Here is a 13,912-nt window from a genome sequence, read left to right as displayed (position 1 = left end):
GTCCATACAGTATATTTTCAAATGACTACCAAGTTAGTAGGACATAAACACTTAGTAAATTGTTTGGCTATAACAACATAGAAAAATTAGGTGTTTCTTTTGGCCTAGTTGTGCTGTGAAAAATATTACTGAGATGCTGAGGGTGCTCACCGTGAACAAGGGTATGGGAACTTCTGTTCAGAAAAACAGGGATGTTCTGAACTAGAGAAATGACGGTGCTTATGATGTTGCTACAATAAAAGCCACAGTTCTAGTAACGCTGTAACTACTAGCTCACAGGTCACTGAGCCCTTATTACTTCCCAGGAACTGCTGTGAGCATGTGGGTGTGCTTAACGGGGTCACACGTATTAGCCCCTTCAATTCTCTGAACATCCCTAATAGGAAAAGTTTATTTCTCCCCCATTACAGAAAAGGGAACTGAGGCCTGTGGACGATGAGTAACTTGCTTAAGGTCCCTGAGTGGGTCGATGCTGCAGCTGGGGTTCAAGTCTAGGCATTCTGACTCCAGACCTGGGGGTCTTAACCACCTGTTTACTAAAGTCGCGGGATGCAAAGGAGACAGAGCTGGGCTTTCCGGGTGGCAGGGTCCACGGAGGTTCGCAGGCTTTAGGGCCTGGAGAGAATAGATGTTCTGGGACGTGCATCTGATTTCAGAAATGCTCTGACCCACAGCCTGTGGGCTCAGGTGACTTAGGGCGATGTCCGCCTTTGGGGTCCTGACTCTGATCCCTGCCCTTCGAACATGTCTGCCAGTTACTGGAAACCTGTCAGGTGACCAAACTAGGCCAAGTGAAGCTGTCTCCAAGAAACTGGGAACTGAATTACTGAGCTGTGGCCTTTCTATGTTCGCATCAGCTGACCCAAAAGATGGTTACTGTCCCAATATGACTGGAGGCAAAAGTGAAGAAGGTTCACAAGCTTGTGCTGTTGTGGTCACGCCCCCGTGGCTATGCTTCCTGAGCCCGATTTGCTGTGGTTTTGGTAGATTCCCTGAGATCAGTACTCGGCCAATCACTGTTCCTTTTATTTGAGCCAGATTGGATAGACTTCTTTTCCTTTTCACCAAAGGATGTTTAACTAGAACCTTGAACATAGATGTCGTAAAATACACTACTAAAAAAAGCGACGGGGGACGGGGGGGGGCAGTACCTCCATCACTAAATATTTAGCACCTTCAGTTGAGTGGCCACAAGTGTCATTCAGATGGTAGACTTCAGCTGGGCCAAGTCCTCTTAGACACCAGACAGGTCTGTGGAGTTCACAAACACAGTTCAGAAAGGCGACTTCCTGCACTGCCCGAGAGGTCAACAAACCTACCTGGCAATTACACCACTGTCAGACTGTAAGTACACATTTGCAAATGCCTCTATAATTGTTCAGAAACATTTCAGGCATGTCCATGCAGCCCCGGTTACAGAACCGGGGGTTAATGGGGGACCTTACCAACATCTGCTCTCATGGTGGGAGCCAGACTTGTGCCGTTTCAACACTTATGGGTATAAAACTGCAGAACGGATATTTTCCTCTGCCAACTCTCAGAAAATAAAAAGTCAGCAGCAGTGGGCAGTTGAAATGGCTGATTGATGGGTTTAATGCGGGGACCATGTTTTCAGCAATCAAAAAGTCTATTAAATATGGTTTGGCTTTCTAAAAATTAAGCAAGTCAAGAAGACGGGCAGTTGCCATCAAACAATTGAGGTTATGTTGCTTTACTTACCTGCTTCCCTGACCTTGTGCAGGATGGCTAAGACCATAACTAAACTAAAAAAATCCCTGTTCAGTATAAAACAGGAGATATGCAGATGCCCAGGTAAGAAATGGTGGATCTCAAGGTGTGCAATTCAGAACGATTGTCCTTCTGACTTGATGTGGGGCTGATACCAGGAATCGGTGTTTCCCTGCTCTCATCATCTGGAGGTAGATAGAGGTATTTGTCCTGATTGGCAGGCACATGGGCCTCTCGTATTCCTTCATTTCAGCTGCTCTGGATGTCAGCCGAACCCCACCAACATCCAAGAGCATCCTGTGCCTATCTCAGAGCCCATGTATTAAAATGTCACAGCTCTTCCTAAATTCTAACTGCGGTAAACACTTCAAGTCTGGGTGACTATCCATCTTGCCATTTTTAAGAGTTACGGTATATTATTTAAGGTTATAGCTCTGCTCAAGCAGTGACTCCAAATTAAGAGTGGCAGAAACGTTAACAAATTAGAGTGGCAGAATTTTATTCTCTCCCAGGCAATAGCCCCAACTCCACCATGAACAGCCCAGGGTGGCAGGTTGCTCTGCTCCACAGAGTCATTCATAGATCCAAGCTCTTGCCACCTTTTGGTTCTGCCATTCCCCCAAGGACGGTCTTCCCCTGTATGATCAAATCTGGGGTTGCAGATAAATCCATGTTGCAGCTCATGGACAGGGGAAAAGGAATCCAGGGAAGCTGGCTTATCTTTAAATTGGAGATGACCTGCAAAGTCGACTTTCATTCACCTCTCATTGGCCTTAACTAAGTTCCGGAGCCACGATGCATTAATGACAAGGGGCCCCAGGTAATGCTTGTTTCTACGTGGGAGCTTTGGACTCAGCCTCAATCCTCCTGCCCTGGAAGAAAGGGACAATAGATTTCGATGGCTGGCCAGAAGTTCCTGTTACATGTACATCAGACAGAAAGAGATAGTACCTCTTACAAATAAGATTAATGTCACATGTTCATATAGTCAACAAATATTTATTTAAGTGCCTACTGTGTGCCAGATACTTTTCCTTGCAATGCGCAAGAGAAATGGTGTTAAGGTATCGAGGGCGCAATGATGCAATACTATAAACACATTTTCCACTTTTGAAAGACTTTTGCTTTTTCAGATAATGGAGGGCAACCGAAAACCAGGCCAGGTTTTTATCTTCATATTGCAGGGAAAAATATTCGCACCTGTCAAATTCCACCAGCTGGCATGATTGTTGTTCTGCGGATAAGCACACGCCAAAGCCGCTTAGATAGTTATTTTGGATGCTGGTTTCATAAATCACAACTTGCTTGTTGCATGTTTATAAAGCTTCAGGAAGGATTCTTCAGAGGACGATATTAGATCATCGAGATTAAATTCAACCTCAAAGGTGGGTTTTTGTCCCAAAATAATTAAAGCAACCAACAGAGCGTATTTTGCAGTTAGTCCTCTGATATAGTAAGTCACACCATCCTCCGGGTTTGTGTACTCAAAGCAATGCATAATAAAGGGATGACCAGATTGTGTCAGATAATTCTGGTGGTAGGCAAGTGGATGCAGGAAATAGTCCAGCGGCACCAGGAACACATCCTTGACTTCATCGGGATTAGGCTGGGCCTGGAAGTTGTGGTCTATAAACCCTACAACTGCTGTTACCAATGTATTTCCCTAAAAGCAGAAAACAAAATACCCAAATTAAGAAGTAAATAGATATTGTTGCCAGTGCTAAAGCCATACCACTTCCACGTGAACTAAGACAACAGCCGAAGCAGTCAGTGCACAGGCTGGGTCAGGAAGGGGAAAGAACTCACCACAGATGTAAACCTTATGCCCCTCATGTCCTACCTGATGTCCTACCTTGGGCGGCATCTGTGAAATACCCTGAAATTATTGTGTGAACATCAGTAGGTACAATATTTTGGAATGGCAATTTGGCTTTATAAAAATGTGGCCCCTCTCACTTGGCAATTGTATTTGTGTAAGCATGTCTGAATGACAAATTCCTACCTGGGAGAAAAGATAAAATACATCAGGTCCTCTGATAACATCGTTTCACTATAACATTGAATGAGAGGCTGTAGGAACTTCCTCAATATAATTGATAAAAGTGGTTTCATTATACATTGTTTTGCTTAAACTTACAGAACCTATCGGCAATGTTCAGTGAGAACCTACTGCACGAGACCGAAGCATTATTTACAATAGTCCCAAACTCTAAAGTTACAACTCCTCAAATGATGGACATTTAGGGTCGATCAAGTATGAGTATAGGCATATAATGGGATTCTATGCAACCCTCAAAAAAAAATGCAACAGATAACTTTTCCTATCAGTATAGACAAGGACACATATGTTTATATGTGGGAGGATTTCTACATATTTACAATCACAACTGCTTGCAAGGAAGTGCAGGGTGCTGCTCAGTGAAAGATTCTACTGAGAATTTAGAGGAGGAGGCCTGGGGTTTGGTATAGAAGCATCTACAAGAATCCATAGCACCCAGTTTGAAATCCATCGATGGAGTTCCCCTTTCATTTCTGGATGGAGAAAGAGGGGCCCAGCCAAGAACAGGGCTTTGCCCAAGGCCACGTGGCCCATAAGGGGCAAAGTCCACACAAAACCACTCTCTGTACAGCACTCTTAAGGGTCCCGTTTGGCCATCTGGAAGAGTGGCCACCCTGGGAGCTCAAGACACTAAGAAACCCAGTTCCACTCCAACCTTTACATCCAGCAGACACGGCACCAGGCGGCAGACAACCTCCACTTGCTCAGGACAGAGCCCCACTTCCTCCTGGGCTTCCCGGAGGGCCGTGGCCACACTGTCCGCATCTGTCGGTTCCCCCTTTCCTCCAGGGAAGCACACTTCTCCAGGTGACCGTCTTAGCTGCATAGGGAAAGAACAGAGCAGCACAGAGAGTGATTCCAACTTTGGAACCCGTCTGCTCACTCAACAAGTCATCACTGAATGTCTAGTCTGTGCGAAGACCATCCTTGCCATAGCGGAGACCATGAATGCTTACCATGTTCTGGATGTGTTGCTTCACACGGACTTTGTTTTCACTGACTTTATCTGATAGTTTCATAAGCTGTTCTTTTTTTTTTTTTTTTCAATTGAGGTGAAATTCAGAACATAAAATTATTGAAATGAACAAATCAGTGACATTTAATGCATTCGCAGTGTTGTACAATTACCGCTATCTCGTTCCAGAACATTTTCATCCCCGCTAAAGGAGTCTCTGTACCACTGAGCAGCACCCAGTCCCCTCGTCTCCCTGCCCTCACTTTCTGTCGCCGTGGAGTTACCTATCCTGTGTATTCCCTGTGAATGGGGTTGTATGACGTGTGACCTCTGGTGAATGCTTCTTTCACTTAGCATCGTTTTTTAAAAAGTCTTTTATTTATCGATTTTATGGGGGTGGGTGGAGCAAGAAGTATCAACTTATAGTTGCTTCATTTTAGTCGTTCATTGATTGCTTCTCGTATGTGCCTTGGCTGGGCAAGCCCAGGGTTTCAAACCTGGGACCTCAGTGTTCCAGGTTGATGCTCTATCCCAGGTGTCCCCAAACTTTTTACACAGGGGGCCCCTTCACTGTCCCTCAGACTGTTGGAGGGCCAGACTATAAAAAAAACTATGAACAAATCCCTATGCACACTGCACATATCTTATTTTAAAGTAAAAAAAAAAAAAAAAAAAAAAGGGAACAAATACAATATTTAAAATAAAGAACAAGTAAATTTAAATCAACAAACTGACCAGTATTTCGATGGGAACTATGGGCCTACTTTTGGCTAATGAGATGGTTAATGTCCGGTTCCATATTTGTCACTGCCAGTCGTAACAAGTGATATGACGTGCTTCCGGAGCCGTGACGCGTGTGTCCTGCGTCACCGGAAGTAGTACTGTACGTGAGCGACGCGTGCTTTGCGGCATCCACATCCTGTGCTCCTCTCACTGACCACCAATGAAAGAGGTGCCCCTTCTGGAAGTGCGGCGGGGGCCGGATAAATGGCCTCAGAGGGCCGCATGTGGCTTGCGGGCCATAGTTTGGGGACCCCTGCTCTATCCGCTGCGTCACTACAGGCCAGGCGTCATCGTGCCTTTGAAGTTCTCCCACATCATACTATGGATCAGCACCTCTTTCCTTTTTGTGGCTGACTAGTTTTCCGCAGTATGTATATATCAGTTTGTTTATCTGTCTTTCCTTGGATGGACATACAGGCTACTACAATGTTATTATTATTATTTCCACCTTTAGATAAGGGAACTAAGGCTCAAAGAGATTAAATAACCTGACCAGGTTCACATAGGGGTGAGTAGTGGAGCTGGAATGTAAACCAGGATTTAATTCTACAGCATGCCTTGAATCAGCACACCATACATGTACTATGATGGCACACAGAAACTGTGGTCAGAGGCACCATCAGCACTGCCCTGTGTTAACACCTCCGTGTCTTTGCACACGAGGAAAGGGACAGGGGCCTCTCCTTCCCAGCGTTGCCCCGTCCCCCTATGTCCTTGATCCCATGACTTCCTGACTTCCGGAGAACGGTCTGTGTCTCCATCTGTAGCGTCCTAAATATTTTCTCCTTTTTTATATCTGTCTTTAGAATGATTTCTCTCTCATCTTGGGCAGGGGTAGAGAAGCACAGGCCCTCCATTCTTCTCTCTCTCTCTTCTGCAGGGCCAATAATGAGAACTTGGAAGCTCAATTCTCGATATTGAAAAGCTAAATCAAGGGGCTGTGTAAGGCACTTTTAGCACCAGGACCAAAATATCCATGTAAGAATCAAGTCGATGCTGTGATAAATTTTGTAATATCCTACAGTTTAAAGGCCCATTTGAGCAAGCTTTATAAAAATGTGAAAGAAAACACATTAAAGTTCCTCTCTGCTAATACATCAGAACAAAAAAAAAAAAATTTAAGATCAGTAACAAGGCAGGAATTGCTACACTGCGCAGAAACCTCCCACATCTTCACATCAGTTATAGTTATAAGAGTAGGTGAAAGCCAGGTTGATGGACGTGCTTCTATTGTCTTGACCATTCACCTCCCAACTGCGTAAGCACTACACGTAACGTGGCAGCACCTCAGAGAACTCACTGCAGAGTGCCAGCACACTCAGCAGCAGGGCATCCGCGACAGAGGCACCTGCAGGGACGCACCCGGCTTGACAGAAAGACAGATCTGCTTTAATGACTATTTTAAATACTTGGAAGAAAATGCCACGCAGTTTTAAAGAAAATAGACCTGTTCATGATTATTCACAAAACTGTCAGTACCAGAAAGGGCCCTATCTAAGTACAGAAGTGTTCAATCATTTTTATTTTATTTTTATTTTTGGTAAATATCGTAACAGTTTTTATTAAGCAAAACCATATGGGATTCTATTCAAAGCCAAATGAGGTTGCAACCAAATTTCCTAAGACTTCCATCTATGCGTTTGTCTTGAATTTCCTCTTGCCTATTTCAAGCCATAGAGAGCAGGGAACAGAGGAGAGGGAGAATTAAAGGGAGAAGAGGGAGAGGAGAAAGGGAGAAAGGGAGAGAGGGAGAAGGGGAGAGGGAAGAGGGAATAAAGAGGGGGTCTATGGAGAGGAGAGTGCTGTCCTTTCCCCTCCTAACATTAGGCTCTGTCTTCAGACCTATTTTAGGAATAAGAAACTGGGGCTCAGAGATGAAGCACTTTGCTCCAGTTCCCAGAGCTAGCAGGAGAGCCCACCCTTAAGCAGGAGGGACTGGTGACACATGCTCCCTTCTCCATCTCCCTAGAGAAAATCATGGACCCCAGCTTCAGTTACTCCAGGGAGGGGCCAAGCTCAGGTAAGCCCAAGGGAATTTCTTGCTCCTCCCCCCCCCACAGCCAGATAGGCTCGGAGAGTGTGATTTAGATTTAAATACTTAAAATAAAAAGTGACCTTTGCATATCAGAATTTATGGTCTAAGATAATCTCACTTAATAATCAATAGGCAAAGGTATTCTAGGCAGAGACCAGAGGCCCACTGTGGGTCTCGTCTTCTCATCTTGATTTTCTACATTATTGTTTGTCTGATCATTCAAAAAGTAAGGTGCTGCTCCTGTGCTTTTTGGCACAGCTGGGAACAGACCCCAGTTCCCTGATTCCGAGTTAAGTATCTCCCCTTGGAAACTGGGTTGTCATCATCTGACCCAGACAGGAAAGAATCTACACAAGTCTAACCCCAAATCCACAAAACTTCCGCTGATTTCTCAGCTTGGTTTTCTTCCCCCATGGAGATACTTTTTGTTATTCTGCTTAGAAAGACCCTTTCTTATGCCCATTTTCTTTTTGGTGCTTGGATTAACTACTTCCCAACTTCTCCTCAGAAGTGCCCCTACCAGTAAGTGACAGTGATGGTACCTAAGGAACTCCATCCCAGCCCAACATTTCTTTCAAGTTGAACAGTTTATCTTTTTTTTTAATTTTTCTTTTTTATTATTATTATTAATTTTAATGGGGTGACATTGATAAATCAGGGTACATGTGTTCAGAGAAAACATCTCCAGGTTATTTTGACATCTGATTATGTTGCATACCCATCACCCAAAGTCAAATTGTCTTCCTCAAGTGAGAAGCGGGGAGGCAGAGCCAGACTCCCACATGCGCCTGACCAGGATCCACCCAGCATGCCCACTAGGTGGCGATGCTCTGCCCATCTGGGGACCTTGCTCTGTTGCAACCAGAGCCAATTTATCCCCTGGGGCAACTTGCTCCAATGCAGCCAATGGCTGTGGGCCCAGGACTTCCACATGCTGGGCAGACACTCTACCACTGAGCAAACTGGCCAGGGCTTGAACGGTTTATGTTAAAGCCTCAGGCCCTGTCCGCTAATGGCACTAATGTTGATGACTGCTAAAACTTACCAAATCCTTGCCAAGTGCTTTGGCTGTTTTAGGGGCTTTACATTTATTATTCTGTGAAATCCTCACAGCAGCCCTATTAAACAGGTATTAAAATTTTGTCCTCATTTTACAAGTGAAGAGACTGCAGCACAGAGAGGGTAACCAAATAGGATAAAGTCACACAGCTGGCAAGGAGTCTGCATTCAAACGTGGGCAGCCAGTCTCAGGGCCCAGAATGTTAACCTCTCTGTTCCCAAACTTTCACATTAGACCTGGGGTGGGATTTGTCTAAAACAGTGGTACAATTCCCCCCTTCCCATTCCTGCCAGGACAGGAGTCAATCTCTGGAGACATTTGTGGTTGTCACAAAGGTGTTTGTGTGTGTGTTACTGGCATCGGGTGGGTAGAGGCAAGGGATGGCACTAAACATTCATCCCATAATGCACAGGGCAACTCCCACCATAAGGAATTATCCAGCCCAAATGCCAATGGCACCAAGGTTAAAAACCCTGGCCTAGAAGTATTTTAAATGACTTACTTCCACTTTCTAAAACGTCTCCAAAATATGCCATGTTACCCGGTGGCCCCTTGACATCACAATATTGAAAGTCCATTTGGGAATCTCTGGCCCCAAAATGTGTGCAAGTGACAAAATTCTGTGGGGTTTTCAATTGTTCTGAGGCTTTAATGGCAGAACTTTTTGTTACCTACCTTCTCTGACCGAAGGGTGAACAACAGATGAAGTTTTCCTTCTTTAGCCAACAATGGTATAAGGATGGAATATTTATTAGACGGCAAGTGAGAATATTTGGTCCCAACATCATGCTTTCTTAAGCTGGCCTTAGCATCATCTATCAAACTGTTTCTAAAAAGGAAAAACAAACAAACATTGTAGCACCAGAGTTATGGTAAGCATCTCCTTGTCCTGCCTCTGTTTCCGCTTGGTTATATATCTTGAGGTTTACCATTTCTGGGTCTCGGTGTACTTTTCAATAACAGGGCAGAAATTATAATAGCCAAATGGCATGATTTGGGGCAAGATAAAATGAGGCAAAAATCTACAGCAGTCCCCCCCTTATCTGAAGTTTCACTTTTCACAGGTTCAATTACCTGCAGTCAACCTCAGTCCAATAATATTAAATGAAAAATTCCAGAAATACACAATTCACAAATTTTAAAGTCTGCGCGGCGTTCTGAGAAGCGTGATGAAATCTTGCCCTGTCCAACTCCATCCCACCCGGGACGTGAATCACCCCTGTATCCAGGTTATCCAGGCTGTATATGCTCCCTGCCCGTTAGTCACTTAGTAGCCTTCTTGGTGATCAGATGGACTGTTGCAGTATTGTGGTGCTTGTGTTCATGTCACCCTTACTTTACCTAACAATGGCCCCAAAGCACAAGAGCTGTGATGCTGGCAATTCGGATATGCCAAAGAGAAGCCATAAAATGCTTCCTTTACAGGAAAAGGTGAGTACAGGGGGTCCTCAGGTTATGACACAGTTCTGTTCCTACGACAGTGACATAACCCAAATTTTGGTGTAAGTCAAAACACGCCCTAGCCTAAGTCACTTACCTATCCTCACACAGTTGTAAGATCATAATCTAGGACATAAAAACACAACTAAGCCACAGAAAAAAAATACTGTAAATTCTTCCGCCACATGCAACCAAACTAGTTTGCCCATGTAGTCCCCAAGTATGACGCTAACGGTGTAAGCTGAAACACTCAAGTCTCAATTTTTTAAAGTTTAATGAATGAGCGTCATAAACTCTAAACGTCGTATGTCGAGACTGTCATAACCTGAGAACCCCGGTATAATACAACATGGTATGTTGAGAGAGAAAACACTCAAGTTTTATTATAGTATGTTATTATAATTGTTCTATTTCATTATTAGTTATTGTTGCTAATCTCTTATTCTGCCTAATTTATAATTAAACTTTTCCATAGGTATGTATGTATAGAATATAACATAGTGTATATATGGTTTGGTACTCTCTGCAGTTTCAGGCATCTACTGGGGGTCTTGGAAGATATCCCCCATAGGTGAGAGGTAGGGATTAGTAAACAAGTTCACTTGAAAACTAAATTGAGTTTAAATTATGGTAAAATATTTTTTTTAACAATGCAGTAGTTAACTGTTGAAAGACATAATTAGATTCGGGTAGGACATGTTCCTTGAGTAAGTCACTGTAAATTTCAACCATTGTAAAGTTAAGGACTTTCTCTTAATCTGGCCCTTTTGTCATGTTATCAGGCATTCCATTTGTTATCAAATATCCAACTGTATTCTGACAGTGGTTCCCAAACTCTAGCAGCAATGGAATCACCCTGAGGGCTTGCTACAACACAGATTGCTGGGCCCACCCCAAAACTGTGACTCCATTTGTTCGGGGTGGGGCCTGAGCATTTGCCTGAATATCAAACTCCCAGGTGATGGTGGTGCTGCAGACCAGGGGAACATACCATAAAAAGTATTAGCTGATAATATACAACTATTTCTGATTTATGACCACAAATGGTCCCCGAATCCATGACTGTGAATTTGTTTTGTTCATTTTGAAAGCTGTATTTTGTTGGTGGTTTGCATAGTGGATTAAACAGTATCCCCCCAAAACTTCAAAATGTGACTTTACTTGGAAGTGGGATTTTTGTAGATGTAGTGTAGGATTTAAGATGAAATCATCCTGGATTTAGGGTGGGCCCTAATTCCAGTGACTGCTACCCTTCTAAACAGAGGAAAGGACTCAGGGAGATAGATACACACAGAGAACAAGGCCATGTGAAGACACAGGCAGAGGCTGGATGTGATGCTGCCAGAAACTGTGAGAGAACAAATTTTTGTTTTTTAAGCCAGCCAGTTTGTGGCACTTTGTTATTGACAACCCAATAAACTAACAGTTTAATTTTAATTTTTCCATGGAAAAGGCCATTTTGCATAGTGGGCAAAATCAGATGTTTAAGTCAGCTAGAATTGGTTTCAAACTGTTTAGGAATGACCCCTGAGCCCTCCTTTCGTCACTTGTGACAGGTTTGAAAATATTTGTGAGGATTTAATGACATAATTCATATACTGTGGCTGGTTCTCAGCTAGCGGCCTATGAATGGTGACAATGTCATAGATGTAGCCACCATTAAATGGGCGGTTATTTTTGCAGGAGGTATTTGCTATTTTTTTTGCCTCTTTCTACACGGCAGAATGCTCACTAAAAGTGGGGGGATGATGGCAATGACCTGCCAAAGGCTTGTGGAGAATCACGAGATGCGCCCTCCCCCCAACTTCAGGGCACATCCCAAGCACACAAGCCTGCATCTAGAAGAGGAAACTGGTCCACCCAGTCAACATGGACTTGACCTGGTGCGGCTTCTCAGAGGCCCCCACAACTATTCGAAGAGTCCCGCAGATGCAAAGTCTGCAGAAAACGTGTCTGTCCACCTTAGGGACTGATCCTTGTAATGACCATTATAAAAACTCCACCAACAGTAGCAGCCACCCTGTTGTAGGCATGGGCTTACCCCACGCTCTCAGCCTTGATTTTCCCTTTCATCCTCTCAACAGCCCGGCAGGCCCAGAGCGCCTTATCTGGTCTGGGCCCAGAGAAGTTATGTAACCTAGCGCCCTAAGGGCCTCGCTGGAAGTAGCCACCCGGGGACTTCAACCCTGGGTTGCCTGGTGCGGGCTCGCGGTTCCTGAGTTCGAACTCTGGAGACGTCTGGAGCAGAAGAAAGCCAGCAGGTCAGGGGGAAACGCTTTGACCTTGGGGAACGTGGAGGTGAACCCATGATAATGGGCGAACTCAAGATGGCCAAAGTCCAGTTCTGTCTTGGGCCAGAGAAGGTGCAGAGGTCCCCGGACACTGCGGGCGACCAAGAAGATGAGTGCACCGAACGCGGGCTCAGCAAAAACAATCGCAGGCAAAAAGCCCCGGCGACCGGCTGCCTGTGATCTGTTTGGCCCTGCCCGGATCAAAGCTGGGTACAGTGTGCCAGGGTCGCGGAAGGCTTTACCTGACTGGCTCCGGAGGACAGGGTCGCGACATTGTTCCAGGAAAAGTTTGTTTCCAGCAGGAGACTTCTCGCAGGAGATCAGCCCGGATGGGCATGCGCAGAATGGCAATGAGCCGGAGGAGAGAGAGGCGGGGCCTATGGCTAGAGGCAGGATGGGCGGGGCCCAGGAGAAGTGGGAGGGGCCTGGCGCCGCCGTAGGAGGAGAATCGGGGCGGGACGTGAGAAAGGGCTGGCCTGGAGTAAGTGCCAGCCTTCCGGGTCCCGCGAAGCAGTTTCTTCCCAGCACCTTGCTCTGCACCTGAAACAGCAGGCGTATGAGGAATTTTGAAATTGACAATTGTAAAACAAATGAAAGAAAAGTGAAAAATGCAGTGCTGGTGAGTTGAGAGGATTCTGACACTCCCATTCACTGTTGCTAGGAGGTTAAGTTGGTTCACCTTTTATGAACAGCCCGCAACACGCATTTGCTGAACACCTGCTAAGTGTAGGGTGCAGATTCCACAGCTAGCAAATGGGAGAGAGAGAGAGAGAGAGAGACAGGAATAAAAAAACTACATAAATCAGAGGCCTTTATTCCTTAGAGAGCACCCTAGGGTAAACGTGACCAGATCTGCTCAGGGAAGGTGTATCAGAAAGAATGGAAACGGCGCAGAACTCCCAAACAGCTGTTCTCCAGGTGGAGTTCAGGGCCAGCAGCATCAGCGTCAGCAGCACCTGGGTGCTGTTAAAATACAGACTCTTGAGTACCCTCCCAGAGCTGCTGGATCAGAAACTGGGGGTAAGGCCCAGTGACCTGTGCCTAGGAGATTGTGATGCTTAGAGCCACTGCTCTCGGGTATGTGCGGAAGGCAAGCAAGGCCGGGGGACAGGGGAGAGAGTTCTAGGAAGAAGGACAAGTTTGCGCAAGGACCCCAGAGGAGTGGTTCCGGACGAGGTGGTGAGAGGGAGCCTTGATCAAGCTGACACTGAAGGGGGACAGATTTCAGAGAATTAAGGCCAGGTTGACGTCTCTGCCCCATACAGGAAAAGCAATGCCTGGGACCCACAATAATGCTTTAATTTTAATTACTTTTAAAATCAGAAGAAAATGAATATAATAATAAGCGATATAAAATAATAAATCCAGCTGGGATTGCATTCATCTTTATACCAATGTAGTCATAAAATAGAATTTATTTCATTATTTTTACTTTTTGGAGGAAGGGATCCATAAAACCAAAATTGCCTAGGGCCTGTGAAACTCACAGTGTGGCCCTGGGTTGAGGGGCATGGGCCACAGTTCCCAAGGCCTCTAAAAACCACTGAACTAAGATGTTTAC

At 45.0% G+C, this 13,912-nt stretch overlaps 1 protein-coding gene across 1 annotated transcript; it reads right to left on the bottom strand.

The window, feature by feature from the left end:
• Positions 1–2,711: 2,711 nt before the first annotated feature.
• NUDT7 (nudix hydrolase 7) lies at positions 2,712–12,711 on the bottom strand. The gene is made up of 4 exons (XM_066243782.1): positions 12,594–12,711; positions 9,296–9,449; positions 4,443–4,607; positions 2,712–3,391 (listed from the first exon to the last, which is right to left on the bottom strand). The coding sequence occupies exons 1-4, from the start codon at positions 12,686–12,688 to the stop codon at positions 3,023–3,025; spliced, it is 783 nt and encodes a 260-aa protein (XP_066099879.1). The 5' UTR covers positions 12,689–12,711; the 3' UTR covers positions 2,712–3,022.
• Positions 12,712–13,912: the final 1,201 nt, after the last annotated feature.

Source organism: Saccopteryx bilineata, chromosome 9, assembly GCF_036850765.1.
Source record: "Saccopteryx bilineata isolate mSacBil1 chromosome 9, mSacBil1_pri_phased_curated, whole genome shotgun sequence".
NCBI classification, from domain to species: Eukaryota; Metazoa; Chordata; class Mammalia; order Chiroptera; family Emballonuridae; genus Saccopteryx; species Saccopteryx bilineata.
The sequence above is the reverse complement of the archived record's forward strand: the minus strand, read 5'-3'. Positions and strand labels throughout refer to the sequence as shown.